At 47.5% G+C, this 14,885-nt stretch overlaps 1 protein-coding gene across 1 annotated transcript; it reads left to right on the top strand.

The window, feature by feature from the left end:
• Positions 1 to 2,174: 2,174 nt before the first annotated feature.
• Positions 2,175 to 7,441, top strand: LOC109780893 (la-related protein 6A). Its single transcript, XM_020339486.4, has 10 exons — positions 2,175 to 2,863; positions 3,084 to 3,171; positions 4,842 to 4,936; positions 5,046 to 5,117; positions 5,204 to 5,283; positions 5,416 to 5,500; positions 5,756 to 5,803; positions 5,913 to 6,164; positions 6,378 to 6,462; positions 7,012 to 7,441. The coding sequence occupies exons 1-10, from the start codon at positions 2,375 to 2,377 to the stop codon at positions 7,164 to 7,166; spliced, it is 1,449 nt and encodes a 482-aa protein (XP_020195075.1). The 5' UTR covers positions 2,175 to 2,374; the 3' UTR covers positions 7,167 to 7,441.
• Positions 7,442 to 14,885: the final 7,444 nt, after the last annotated feature.

Below are 14,885 nucleotides of genomic sequence, written 5' to 3'. Positions count from 1 at the left end.
CTGTCAGATTATTTTTTGGGCACTGCTTAAAAGATCTGTCACCTGGCGAGCCACTGATGTGGCGACATCGTGCGACAGAGCGACGTTTTTCACCATTGCAACAAAGCTGTTGTTGCAGAAGTTTTGTAACAGAGGTCTTGTTACAGAAAATCCTTGCAACTAAGGTATTGTTGCAGATTACCTTTGCAATAAAGGTATTATAGCACGAAAACTTTGCAGGCAGTGGTAATGTTGCATAATTAATTTTTTGTCTTCACCTTCATAATATAGGAAGTTTTTCAACATGGCTGGTGTTACAGAAAAATCTCTCTTGCAACAGAGAGGAAGTGGCAAAAAAAACATCACCGTCGTTCGCCGTGAGCTCTACCGGATGGTGGTGAGGGAGGATTGGTGCCGCCCATCCACGCCTTCGCGGCGCTGTCGGCGACCACTGCACCTCCGACCAGGTCGCCCTGCCTGCCCGCGTGCCATCCTCATCGGATCCAGCGAGATCTGCCTGCAATCCTCGCCGCCATCTCCTTCTGAGCTGCACGAGTCTCCGCCCCCGCTGCTCCTGGACATCCCCGCCTCTTGCCCGTGCATCATCCTCGTTGGATCCGGCTAGAATTATTGCTGCCGTCGCCCTCGCAGCCGCCCAAGTCTCTGCCGCTGCGGGATCTAGCCCCTCCTCGGTTCTGAAACAAAGGCCGAATTGCAAAAAAAAAACATGGACGCAGAGGGCTTGCTCTTGAGCGTCTGATCAAGAGTCAATCCAACGGACACAGAGGGGGAGAACGATTGCACGCAATAGGTCGGCTGAAGGTAAGTTTCCTTTATATTTGGGAAACGTTTGAAAACCGTGCGCCGGCCGAAACTTCGGCCGGCCGCTCGGTCACGTAACGCACTAACACACAGGCCCATGCAAACAACTTCACGCGATGCACTCGTTCCCATCCATTCGTTCCTCACGCCTGGCTCTCTCCTTTCTCAATCCAATCCAAGCCTTCGCCACCAACCGACGACCATGGCGTCCTGCGACAGGGTGCTGGAGACTGGCAGTGACAGGATCCTGGAGACTGGCGGTGACAGGATCCTGGAGACCGGCAGTGATGGGATGCTGGAACGACGTTGGCGGATGCTACAACCGCGGGGTCGCCGGAGCTGCAACGACCTTGGCCAGCGATATGGGACGGCCCATCGGTGCCGGAGAAGACGCGCCATGGCGTGTGTCACCTACCCCCTCGTCCTCATGGTGCACTCCGTCCATCCATCTAGCTCCACTCCAACGACGACCTCCCCCCTGAAAGCTACAACCAGTTGAGCTAGAAACTGCAACCGTCATCTTTTTTTGCTACTACCGGCGACGGATTTGCTACATTCGTCACGGCGGGTCTGCGACCTACTAGGGCAGTGGCTTTTTGTTGCAACCATCCTAAGATTTTGCTACTACCGGCCGGATTTTTGCTACATCCATCATATGTGGGGGGAGACCGCGACCTGCGACGGCAATGGCGGCGAATTGGTGCAAACGGACATGGAAAAAAGCTTCAACCGGCCTAGTATAAGTTACAACCGATAAAGAAAAAACCTTCAACAGACATGACAGAAAAACTTCAACCCTCATGGAAAAGCTGGAAGCAGGTACGAAAAAAGCTTCAAGCGACCATGAAAAAAGCTTCAAGCTAGAGCCGGCAATGGCTATGACGGCGAGGCTACGACGGGTTGACGGCGAGGTTGCAGGCTGCAACGGCGAGGCTGCTACCAAACGACAGCGGAGGATGCGACCACGAAGCAACGCCATGTTGCAACCAATGGCGACGAGGGCCGCAAAACACCCACGAGATGCAGCTTCAACAGCGGCGGCGTGGTTGCCAACAAGTCGACGAGGAGGCGAGCGAGGAGCGGCGTCCTTCGCGGGAGGGTAGACACGGGAGGCGGGAGTTTTTTCGCAAGGGCCGGGTAAGAGAAAGAGGCGCCATGGTGGAGGATGCGTTTGCGTCGAGCGCAGCCCGTACGCGAGGAAGGAGGAGGCTTTGACCTCCAAGCAAGGTAGAAGATGCAATCTGAACGGTTATTATTCAGTAAATCGAACGACTGGGGTTTGACCGGCCGAAACTTTCGGCCGGCGCACCGGCGCCCAGTACTGGCCTTTATATTTTTGAGGGATCAGATAGTTACTTCCATTTTTTTTTCTTAAAAGTAAAACGAACACAACATTCTGGCCCAGTTTCAGTTGTCCAGCGGGCCGTTTCTCACCGATCGAGTCGTATATAGCCCAAGTCCCACACGAACATCAATCTCGAGCCCGCAGTCACACCCGTCCCCGCAGCCGCCATCGACCAAGAGCGGCGGCGACCGGTCGGCGGCCGACTCGGCTCCCCTGATCCCCTCCGGTATGGACGGCCAGGCTCCACACCCCGTCGCCGTCGCACCCGAATCCCTGCCGCAGCCACCTCCGCGTCTGGAGACGGAGGCGGAGGACGACCCCGTCGTCGTCCCCGACGCCTCCGATGCCGCTTCTTCGGAGCCCTCCAAGGTCGGCGCCCTTTCGACGTCGCCTCTTATCAAGGCGGAGGACGACCCGGTCGTCGTCCCCGACTCCGTCGAACCCGCTTCTTCGGAGGCCTCCGTGGTTAGCGCAGGTGGTGTGGTGCCGCCGTCGCGGCCTCTTGAGGCGGAGGAGGATCCCCTCATCGTCCCCGACACTTCCGAGGCCACCAATGTTGGCACAGGTAGCGTGGTGCCCCTGTTGCCATCGCCACCTCTTGAGGCGGAGGACGACCCCCTCATCGTCCCCGTCATTGATGCCTCCTCGGAGGCCTCCGACGTGGTTACCTCTGGTGTCGTGCTTACGGACGAGCTCCGTGACAAGATAGTTAAACAGGTATACCGATGGTAGTCCGGTTTTTGATACTTGGTTCGCGTGAGAATGCTGAGTATCGTGTTCTCTTTAGTCAGCACTTAGCACCCTTCATATAGATATACTATAATGCATCCTCTTATAGTTCGTGTCACAAAAATCGTATAATCCTGTATTCGTGCAAGCAAATTATATTCTGAATGCTGTGCTTGTTACTAGAAGGTAACATGTTCCATATTTGCAGGTGGAGTACTACTTCAGCGATGAGAATCTTCCCACAGATGAGTTTATGTTGAAATTTGTGATGAAGAACAAGGAGGGCCTTGGTAATGGTAAGTAGTGTGCCATTGCCTTCGGACATACATGTAATGAAAACACTCTGTATCACGGTGCTCAGAAGTTGACATATTCTAGTTCCTAGTTGTGTTAGGTTTGTTTATGAGACAATAGGCATGGAAAATGGATGAACTATTCTGGCTGTTTTCAACTTCTTACAACGAGTGTTTTTATTCTAACGGCACCATTATATTTGTCAACCACGTTATTTGAACTTGTATTAGAAACAAGCTTTTGTTGTTCATCTGTTTTTGTGGAACATTTTTGCCCTAGAAGGCTAGAATTTGCTGCATTTTCAGCAGTACATATTCAATTTGAAGTCCTTTCTTGGCATCTGTTTTTGTGGAACATTTTTGCATGCCTACACATTATGGTGCATGGTCTAGCTCTGCAAACTCGGTCCTCAGGATTACTGCCTTAGTAAACATGATGTTTTGCTCTTGCCCTAGCTTTGTTCTGTCTAGTGGAATGGAGATGAAAATGATGAAATGTGACAGGTACTTATGATGAGGCTTTTACATGGGTACTCATGGTGCAGCTTTGTTTAGTTGTGCCGAGAAGCTGGTCTAGGCCTCTGTGAATATTACATATACATTGTTCTGATTCACTCCATTCTATTCAAACAAGTAGAGATCATGGGCAGTGTCTTGTGGAATAACTATTGGGCTTCATTGTTTATTTCTGTTTCTTTAAGATCTATGCATAGCATCTTGTCAGTTCCCTTTTGGTGGTTTCTGTTAATTTTGCCTTGCTTTTGGTTTGATTTGGGAGTTTGGGACCATGAAGATAAATACATCCGATCCCTTGGTTGACAGATGTTGCCTGGTCTTCCACCATGGTAGCTCTGTCAAGATTATTTCCCCAGGAATATGATATGTACCTTACTCATCTGAGTTGTTCCTTAGCCTACAATGAAGCAGATTTTTGACCTAGGTCTGGCATGTCTGGGCCCAGTGCACGCAGGAACGAAATTTTGTACTAATCGAAATATAGCTCCATAATTTTGTTAAGATGGATTGATTTTTTGCTTTTATTTGTATTGTTCTGTATGTGATGGTGACCGAGTCGCATTTTCAAATTTCACATGAAGCAATATAAGGTGAATGGTAAATAAAATATCTTACTCCCTTAAACATAAATAAATAAATGAAGATCTTACAAAATACAAGAAATAAGCAATTTGCGCAGGCATAATTTGTGGAATTATGATGCGAGGACTGAACCAAATAGTTCCTTCGAAATATATGTGATCTCTAGTTACAACGTGCCAAACAGAATGGCAGAAATACTGCACTTTCTTTTGCAAGGCAGGGAGTTGCTTTCGTTTTTAGACAGATACATCATATATGTTTGATATTTGCTGGAATTTTGTATGCACACACTATACTAAATAACACTTATGAAGTAGCCTAAAGCCCTAAACAGCATTCCATTCAGCACCCGTTTGGATGTAAACTATGTTTTATTCAGTGTTTTTTTTGGTTCTACGTTTGTGGATTTCTATTGTGCTGTGTTTCTTCAATATTTAGTGTTGCTCGGCAGTTATTGTACTTCAGCCCATATTTAATAGATGTGCATCATGGTTTGATTTTAATGAACATCTCATGTAGTGTGTCATAGAAATGTAGAATGCTCTCTTCTAATGGTGTGTTATTCTTTACAATAGTTCCGCTTGGAGTTATTGCATCATTCAGAAAAATGAAGAAACTTGTTCAGGACCACTCTACAATTGAAGCTGCCCTTAGGACATCATCCAAGCTGGTAATATTTTGCGCTTTTGTTCTCTTTGCTGGCACTTTGGAGATCATACAGATGGAAATATGTGTGGGCTACTTGATATCCACTTATAATTGTCATCTTGTCTTATAAGGTTGTGAGCTCTAATGGGAAAAGGGTCAGAAGGTTACATCCCTTACCATGCAATGAATTGAAAGACGTGAAGGTGAATTTCTGATTCCTTCCGTACTGGAATGTTTAACTTTACCCTCTTTAACTATGTTTTGACTTTTAGCTTAAAACCATTTTCAGAAAAGGACTGTTGTGGTGGAAAATCTACCTCTGGATTTCTCCCTGGAGAGTATACAGGAGAAATTTGGATCAGTTGGCAAGTATGTTAGCTGGACATTTATAGTAGTCTGTGCTTTTATTGCAGTTGGTAATTTATGGTGTGACATTCTGAAGGCAGTTAATAGCAAATGCTACATCATTCTGAAACTGAACTTTATCATTTTATATACCAGAATTATGAAGATAACCATCCATGATCCACATGCAGTTGGAGAATCTGCAGCATCGAAGAAGCCTGACTTCATGTTGAGTAATAAGGTATGCTGTAAACATCTGGTTAGTGGTGGCATATTTAAGATCTTACCGATAATTTATGGCAGTTCTTGATTTTATACCTGTCAATACGTAGCTCTGCACATTTTTATTAACCTGGTAAATAACCACTCTATTGTAACTAGTTATTCAATGGAAATATATACGTATTCTGTTTAATTAAGTAATAACTTCATTCGTCTCTACATCTTGAGAAAATTATCTTGTGGTGCTGAATCAAGTAACTTGAGGGTTGTGCAGGTACATGCCATTGTTGAGTATGAAGCAGTGGAGGCAGCTGAGAAGGCTGTAAGTTATTCACCTCATATTCAATGACCCATTCGGTGCTAATTGAAGAGCTATACATCTAGTATAATTACCTTCTTTTTAAGATGTTTTGAAATTTTTATTATATTAGGTGGCCACCTTAAACGATGAGAGGAACTGGAGAACTGGGATGAGAGTCATACTTCTGGCTAAACGAAGTGTAGTGGGATCAGGAAAGAATATCCAGTCTTCAAAAGAAAATCATGGAACATGTTTGAGAAAGAACAACGAGGGCCAGTTTTCGAAAGAAGTACAGCAGTCGGTATCAGAAAAAAATGGTGGTGCTGATTCAGGAGAGGTTGCTTCAGATAAGGAGAATGTGAACTCTGATGTTAACCATGAGGTCTGAATTTTTCGATACTTGTTCCATTCATGCTCTATTGTACGATTGAAGGTTCAGTTTCCTGTATTTTAGTGCATCATTCGTTGCCTGCACACTTCCATGCTGATAGTCTGGGCCTTTTTTCTTGTGCGGTGCACATGCTGCAAACTAGAATTACATATGTATAGTTTCAGAAGAAAGCTGATAGTGATACCCAGTTGTCCATATCTACAGGAAGTGCGCCAACACCAAAGGGCAAATGCTAGCGGTGGTCGAAAAGGCAGGTACAGAATCCAAGGAAAAGGCCTGAGTGGACAAGGTATTCTACTCAATCGTCACCTACTGAAATTTTGGATCTGATTATGGTTTGTACTTCTGTAGTGATAGAACAACATCCGTTTGTATGAAGTCCATTTGAACACATAACTTGAGTTTATTCCAAAATCAACACTAAGAGAAGCTAGATGGTAAACATGTTAATCTCCGTAAGGGAAGCTGGATTGATCTTTTTATCTCTGCTAAATGCGCTGTGATACTTCCATTTACCTAGTCCATGTGACAATGTCGTGTCATCTGTTTCCCCAGCTAGGTCCCTTTCCAACTTGAGGATTAACGTGGGAATTTCTGTCGGGCTTAAATTTGTGGATAGAACCATTGCTTTAGCATGCTTATCCTTTGCACGAGCCAAAGAACTACCCTGATTATCCTTGCATGCACATTCTTGATAACCAAACAGAAACGCGGAAGGCAAACCTCATAAGCCTTTGTGCTTTTACACCCTTGACTCTAATTTCCTCATTTATGTTACATAACTATAGTGGAGTGTACAGGACGCGCACACTTCTAATGTTTTCAATATCCATATCAGGGCACGGCTCATCCCCTACTATTCCTGGTTCGGACTCTGCAAGCAAGCCTATTTCTGGACCGAGAATGCCGGATGGAACAAGGGGCTTTACAATGGGGCGTGGTAGATTGCTTCCACTTCCAGAAGCTGAGAAGGCCCAGAAGACTGAGGAATAGAACTTTATATACAAATGGGTAGTGCCTTTTCATGCCACTTTATAAGGATGTAAGCATAACCATGCTTCTATGCTACATTTCCTTTATGACTTGTATACGGAAAAGCCCCCTGTTGCCTTTTTTGAATTAACTGTCACTTCAGTTGGAGATTTCACGCGTGGCTGGTCCTTTACCACCTTACTAGTATAATACTACTATGTATATTTGTGACAAGCTGACACCTGGTTTGATGACTGCCAAAGCTTTGCCGGTTGCCATATGCTTTGGCTTGGAAATGTCTGCTTAGGAGACCAAGTTATGTCGATCTGGTTGTGCATATTTGAATCTCAAAAAGGAGAGCAAGTTATTAAGGGTCTTTGCGCTCTGGTGCTGTATTGTTGCTGCTGATTGGATAAATGTTGCGCCAACAATAATGAATGGAGATCGAGATCACATCCTGTAGTGGTCTTTCTTTGATTTGGGCCAATTCTGCTGCCTGGTCCTGCGCTAAGGGCCTACCACGTTGGGAACCTGCCCGTGTTGCTCATCGTTGGGCCCTTGCCGCCTCAGCGTTCTTGTGCGTTGTGTCGATTCCAGTCTTGACAAGTCAAGCAAGGGCCAGTAGTTTGTCTCAAAAAAAAAGCAGGGGCCAGTAGTCACACTACGTTTTTCTTTTTTGCCAAGTAGTCACACTACGGTTGATATTTGTACTTGCTGCTGTTCTACCTTTCTGTACGGCTTAAAAAAAGGAATCTTCGGAGTTTCCATAGATGGAAGATCCATCTTTTCCGACCTACTAGTATGAAGTGGCATATTGTCTGGAGATGCCAGTTTGTTTAGATATTGAAGTCAAGGTCCTCGGGTCAGCTTACCGGAGCCCGTTTCGTGGACGAAGTAGAAGGTGGCATTTCAGCGATCCGTGCCTGGCACCATGTTGGATCTCGAGCGACCACACTCCGGGATGGTAAAAAGCAGCAGCTGGTGCCACGAGGCCGCAAAATGATTCGCCGTTGCGGTGGCACCCATCTCCCTCTCGGCCATGTCGCGCGCCGTGGCAGCGCATGCAGGGGCCGGCACGGTGGCAGGAGCACTCGTTGCCGGCACGCCCGACAGGAGCATGACCATCAAATTTGTAGGCACTGCTGACTGCTCCATAGCCATAGGCCCTAATTACATCGATCTACGCATCCGACGGAATGCATCCGAGAGTGGGCGAATTTTGTTGGCGGTTTTGGTTTCTGAAACAATCGGCCAAAGAAAAATGAACGAACGCATGTGCTTCACCAGCAAAATCAAGCAGAACCTAAAAGGCTTATCCACCCTCTCTGTAGATTTAGGCACCAGTCCCACGTGGTAGACGACATGTACGTACACCGGTAGGCTCATGTCTACACTCCACAGCGCTATCTACTCCAGCGCTAGCCACTAGCCACTCTACCGTGGTACCAGCAGAAATAGTACGGACAAACGGACCTTCACTATACTGGGATCTACCATGGCACGGCGGCTGCTACTGGGTTGAGCCGCCCAGGAGCAGAGGACACGGGCTGTTTTCACCGCTCCTTCCTCGTGTTTCACCGTTGCACCGGATCAATCAGGGTCATGCTTTCTAGAACTCTAGTACAGCTGCAAACTGTGCAATCGGTGTGGACCGAGTTCTCTTGCAGCGTCTCGGGCGGCCGAACCCGGCCGGCCAGCTAAAGCTGCCACACTGATCATCAATGGTGAACAGGCCGACCCTTTGGAGCTAGTAGGCGACGTGGTCAGCCGGTCAACCCCGTGCAGACACGGGAAGCACAACAACTAACGGCTGTTTGGTTTTAGGACTAGCATTGTCACACTTTGCCACACATTTTTACCAAGCTTGCCTAAGATTAGTTCATCAAAATGAGAGCCACAAGTTGGCAAGCCTAAGTGAATCTTGCCACACTTTTTTTATGTATGCCATGTTGGGCCCAAGTGTGGCTTGCCTAAGGTGTGGCTTGAACCAAACACTCTTCTAGGTTGGTCAAACTTGCCTAACCTTAGGTGTGCAATCTTTGGCAAAGTTAGTCGCAAATCAAACAGCCCCTTAGTCGATGGAGACTCTACGGCAGATCATTTGCTTGAACACAACATGCCACATATCCCACATATATTGGCATGGCGAAAAAAAATAACAACAACGAAAATATATAACTTGCAACTTTTCTCTAGTATGCATGTCTGGAAATGGATCTCAGATGTGTATGCATACGTGCTATGGATAGATGCTACGTGGATCATAAATTCCTGATTGAGGTTTAGCTATGCCACTTATAGATTCCATTTCAGATTTGCAATTGGGCGGGGGAGGAGTTCATCTACCTATGCATCAATCTCTGAGAACTTCCGACAGGCCGCCTATCATCGCTAGTAGGCTCGTGGCGATGAATAGGAGTGGATTAGATGGACAGAGCGACACATCAAGACAGCATGGGGTGACATTGGATGAGAGGTACCAGAAGCCATGATTTGGAGCAATGATTTGCTGAGAGTAGATTGAGAGTGAAATCATTTGTTTTGAATCATTGTGGAGATTCGTTGACAACTAATTGCTAGCTCTAATGTAGATGAGGGTATGGAGAGTGCCGTATCACAAACAACATATGGTAAACCAACCGTTGCTATGTTGGGCGACACATGGAAAGGGGTGAAGCAATGTTGCATCTATCGGGTGGGACCAGGTGGGGCGAAGGGGAGGTGACATGAAGACCGCGGGCACTAACTAAACTTTAATGGTAAAGATAAAGACATCATTTGATTTTTTGAAATCTTAAATTCCTACAAATTTTCGTCTATGACAACTCTAACCATTTTTCAAAAAATTGGCAAATGCAATGCACGTATCGATGACCAGTAACGTGCACTTGTAAGCTGAATCTTTATGTGTTACTAATGGCTAGTAACGTGCGCCACCTACAAGCTGAATCTTTGTGCCTACTGCAGGAAATACACCACCGGTCGATTGTGAGTTAAGTATGAGATCGAGAAGCATTGATTTGTGTATGTTTTTTTGTTTATTTTGAGTGGATTTGTGTACGTTGGTCCTACACAAAATATCGAATCTCTCCGTATAAAAACCAACCTCCGGATGGACTAACACACTCAAATCTTTAGTTGTCAACTAGAGAGTGGATAAGAGGATGTGGGAGTATAGCGTTGTCAGACGCGGTCACCGCACTAGGAATGCGATGCATCAGAAATTCGATTTGAACGAGAGCGATTGAGTTTGCAAGTTTGCAAGTTTGCAAGTTTGAAATGTCACGATATAGTTCTTCGGTTCTTCTGACAACATTCTGACTGTTTTTCTTCTTCTTAATTTTCGGGAGGCCTTCCGTTCTAGTAGACCTATTGCCACACGACATACTTCGTGTCGTGTCGTTTTAAGAGCGGAATTGTTTCCCATTTTATTTTCCTTTTTCAATAGTATCATGTAAAAGCATCTACAACTGGCGCGTCCGTGGACACTGACTGGGCACTCCGTAAATACGCGTCTCCACAATCGTGTATCTTATATCCGGTAGCCTATATCCATACACGTTCATGCAATGTAGTACGTAGATCACCAAACGATAAAAATCAACAGGAAACGGACATATAAACCGATACCAAACGGGCATAATTCATATAAACATCACCAAAAGATCACCAAACGGGCATAGTTCACACAGTTCAATGATCCGACACATTCTAACTACATACTAGAACTAGATTATATAAAAGGAGAGGGCGAGCTTCACCACTTCCTTGCCGGCCCTTTGCCCTTCCAGTCACCGGCGCTAATGTAGGCATCCGCGGCAGGAGGTGGGTCGACGTCATAGCCGTCAGAGTCGGACCCGTCGGAGAAGGAGGAGGGGGAGGAGGAGGAGATGACGATGTAGCCTTGCAAGCGCCGGACGATGCGGTCTTGCTTGTGCTTGAGCTAGGCCACCCTTGCCGCCTCCGTCGCTGCCGCCGCCGCCTCCCGCTCGGATAGCTCAATGCCGAGCCATAGCTGCTTGACGATGATCCTTCGGAGCCGTCGGGCGTCCGTCTCCACCGTGGTAATTAAGTGACCGACGGTACACCCACTGGAGGAGACGCTCCTCCTCATCAGGCACCGACATCACGTGGCGGCGGCGGGCGGACTGCGCAGCCGCGTTGGACCCGCCCCATCTTACTTGGCCTCTGCCTCTCGTGGCAGGCGACACGTGCCTCCGACTCTGGAGTCCGCATCTGCAGCGCCGGCGGAGCGGGCACTAGAACCCACCGCTGCCCGCGCGGAGCAGAGGCCGGAGGTGGAGGAGGCCGTCGGGCAGGCGGAGCAGATTGGGCAGCCCGCGCAGATCCGCGCATGGTGCGGGAAGGGTTGGCGCTGTGGCGACGGGTGACAGGAGGCGTCACACCAGACCCGGAGCCCCCGTATCGACCCACGAGCGCTCGGGCGCGATGCGGAGCGCCATCTCATACTCGTCTTCGGAGCTGCCGTCTGAGTGGCTGCCGGTGCTTGACATGCTCGCCGGCGCTAGGGATTGGACGGATTGGGGAAAGAGGAGCGTCAGGGAGCGGAGTGAAGTGAGTTAGGGTTTGCTCCGGAGGGGGATTTTGTGGGGTCAGGGTGGGCCAGCGGTGGGCCGGGCTGACGTGGCGGACGCGCCCGGGCGCGTCCAGGCCGCCTCCACTAGTAGAAAAGGGCCCATTTGTCCCGGTTTATAAGGCCCATTTGTCCTGGTTCGGGAACCGGGACTAAAGGGTCGGTACTAAAGCCCAATATCTTTAGTCCCGGTTCTTATACCAACCGGGACAGATGGGGCTCCACGTGGCCGCTGCGGCTTGCCCAGGCAGGGGGGCCTTTTGTCCGGTTGGTAGCACCAACCGGGACCAATAAGCGTCCACGCGTCAGCAGTTCAGGGGCTAGGGTTTTTGTTTTTTTTTCTGAAGGGGGGGGGGGTTTGGGGGGTTTTGTAGGGTTAATTTAGGGGTTTCATATATTGTGTTAGCTAGCTAATAAAGAGAAGTGTCCTCTCTTATCTCCGTGCTTGGTCGACGCTACGTACTATACATATAGAGAGGACTCGACACACTAGCTAGTAAGCAAATGAAGGAAATCATTAAGTACAGAAGATCGTCATGAACATATACAGAGAGAAGTGATCGACCTCTCCTTCTCCGAGAGATTGGTCGAACAACAAGTTTTCGTATATCTATCCGACGCTACTGGCTATATATATATATATATATATATATATATATATATATATATATAAAATGTAAGATGTCTTACAATACCCTAACATCTGAACTCAAGTTCCACATGATATTCTCTAGCTTTATTGATGACGTGGTCAAGAAAGAATCCCACCAATTCCTCTTGAATTGCTCGCGTGCGATCTTGTGGTAGGAGTTCATTCCGCATCTGCCACATCTAATTTGAAGAAGGGGGCCAATACATGTATATGAATGAAACTCAACATAAATTATGGTAATAAAATAAAATTATGAATATTATTGCTTACGCACTTCAAATTGTCTTTTAGAGTAGCCCCGCTTATTCTTGGCCGTCGCATTGTAGATGAACTCGGAGACGTAGTATCCATAGTAATCATTCCCGGGTTCCTGCCACAAGCACTTTACGAGAAATAGAGGTCAATCAAACTGATAATGAAGCATTATAAATGGTATTGATGAAAGTAGGTAGAATCAACGGGAGATGCGCGGAACTAGCTAGCTAGTAGTACTTACTTTCAGGTATGTAAATTGTAGCTCCCCCGGCAGTCCGGAGCTTGTGCGGTGAAGTCTTTCCAAACCCTGCGAGACAAAGAAAACAATCACTTGTTATCAGAAAATGAACAAAGTTGCCGATATGGTGCGATAATGATCGATTGAACTTACTTCTCGAGCATTTTAGTCATGTCCGCATAGTCCTCGGGATCTTTTCGTCTCGAGTCTAAGACGGTTACTAGTCCTTGCTCAAGCTTAATCTCTAGGAGAATATAGTGGAACCTGCGCACGCATGCATAACTCATCAATTACATTACTATAACCTCGAGTAATAAGGGAAACCGAATATGCACAAGATAGTAACACTCACTTGAAGTTGTAAGGAAAGAGTACTTTATCTTTGTTTTGATTTATTACCAACGATGGTAGCAAGTTGGCCTCGGTTTCTTTGGCATGAAATGTAACCGTAAATTCACCTATGAGATTTGTGTTAATGAACCCAATATCATAGATTTGTGCTTTTCTGCATTCGACGATCTTCAATCTGCATAATATAGTGAGGATAATTATATATACATGCAATGAAAGAGCTGAGCTATATATAGAGACTTAATGACAGAAGTAGTACTTACAGACAGTAGCAAGTGGCCGTTAATTTATCGAGGGGCTTTTGATTGAAAAACTGGAAGAACTCCTCAAATGGAACAGACAACAGATCAATTCCAACGAGGTCGTGCTCCTCTTTAACTCTCAGCATCAAAGTATCCTTCCCAGACTCTCTGCAGGTTTTCATGTACCAATCATGGAATCTTCGCATCATCGTTGTTAGAGGAGGACTTCCATCTTTGAAGAGAGGCTTCCCGTACTGGTATCTGAATTCGTCCACCTTCGTTATATCAAAATGTGCATCATCGTCGTGCATGTAATCTGCAGGATTGGTACCGGGCAAGATCCCCGGATGATTAGCGACGATATCGCTAGACACCTTGAGTGGGGGGCACGATTTGTTCGCTTGTTCGCCGAGCTAGGGAATTTGTTTCCCACTTCTTTGTTCTGCTAACCCTCGATCACTGCAAGTACTTCCCGACCGCTCCGCTTCGATATATGACCTTTCAATAATGCGCTCATAGTTGGTTTTCGGCGGAGACGGTGGTGGTTTCTTCAGGGCATCAATAGTGTGCTTTGCTTTCACCGGATCTATCCTCTCCTCCGGAGGTGGATGTTTCTTAGCTCTTCGTGTTTCAAAAAAGTCCTTCACATAGGCTTGACAGATCTCCGTGTTTTCCTCCACGGTCCTCTCGTATGGTAACTTCTCTAGAGGCTTGAGAGATGGACCGAATCTGTATTGCCTCCCGCCTCTGGCTGTACTGCTAGGCGCCGGAGCAGCTGGAGCGGCGGCGGCTATCTTCCTTTGTTGCTTACGAGGCGGAGAAGGAGGCGGAGTGCTACGATGCGTCGGAGCAGCGGCGGCTCTCTTCCGCCCTTGCTGACAAGGAGGAGGAGGAGGCGGGCTGCTCGAACGCGCCGGCGCAGGCGCAGGCGGAGAAGGAGGCGAAGTGCCACCACGCGTCGGAGCAGGCGGAGAAGGAGGCGGAGTGCCCTGATCACTCGCCGGAGGAGGAGGCGGAGTGCCCTGACTCATCGGAGGAGGAGGAGGCGGAGGCGTCCAGTTCGGAAGGTTGATGAGCTCCTTCCGCCATAGACATGGAGTCTTCAGAGCAAGACCCAGCCGTGTCTCCCCTTCACCGGTAGGGTGGTCAAGCTCGAGGTCGTCAAATCCCTCCGTTATTTCATCCACCATCACAGCAGCATATCCTTCTGGAATCAGACTGTAGTGAAAAGTTGCGCCGGGTTCAGGAGGTGCAACAGAGCCGACAACTGCCTTGACTTTGATGGTCTGCCATTGCGTCATAAGGTGGCAATGTTGAGACTCCGTGATAGCATCCACGGGGTAGCTAGTAGGAGCCGTGAAGACAGGCTCCTGAAGGAGCTCAGTGGAAGCCACGCTACTTCTCCGCT

This window comes from Aegilops tauschii, chromosome 3, assembly GCF_002575655.3.
Source record: "Aegilops tauschii subsp. strangulata cultivar AL8/78 chromosome 3, Aet v6.0, whole genome shotgun sequence".
Taxonomy (NCBI): Eukaryota; Viridiplantae; Streptophyta; class Magnoliopsida; order Poales; family Poaceae; genus Aegilops; species Aegilops tauschii.
This window is presented reverse-complemented; position numbering and strand designations above follow the sequence as displayed.

What these genes read in the sequence shown, in the direction of transcription:
- LOC109780893 (XM_020339486.4), top strand. Translation starts at nt 2,375, where the DNA reads ATGGACGGCCAGGCTCCACACCCCGTCGCCGTCGCACCCGAATCCCTG. An exon ending in ATGAATTGAAAGACGTGAAG is followed by an intron (nt 5,118 to 5,203) that starts GTGAATTTCTGA and finishes AACCATTTTCAG; the next exon opens with AAAAGGACTGTTGTGGTGGA. An exon ending in AAAAGGCCTGAGTGGACAAG is followed by an intron (nt 6,463 to 7,011) that starts GTATTCTACTCA and finishes TATCCATATCAG; the next exon opens with GGCACGGCTCATCCCCTACT.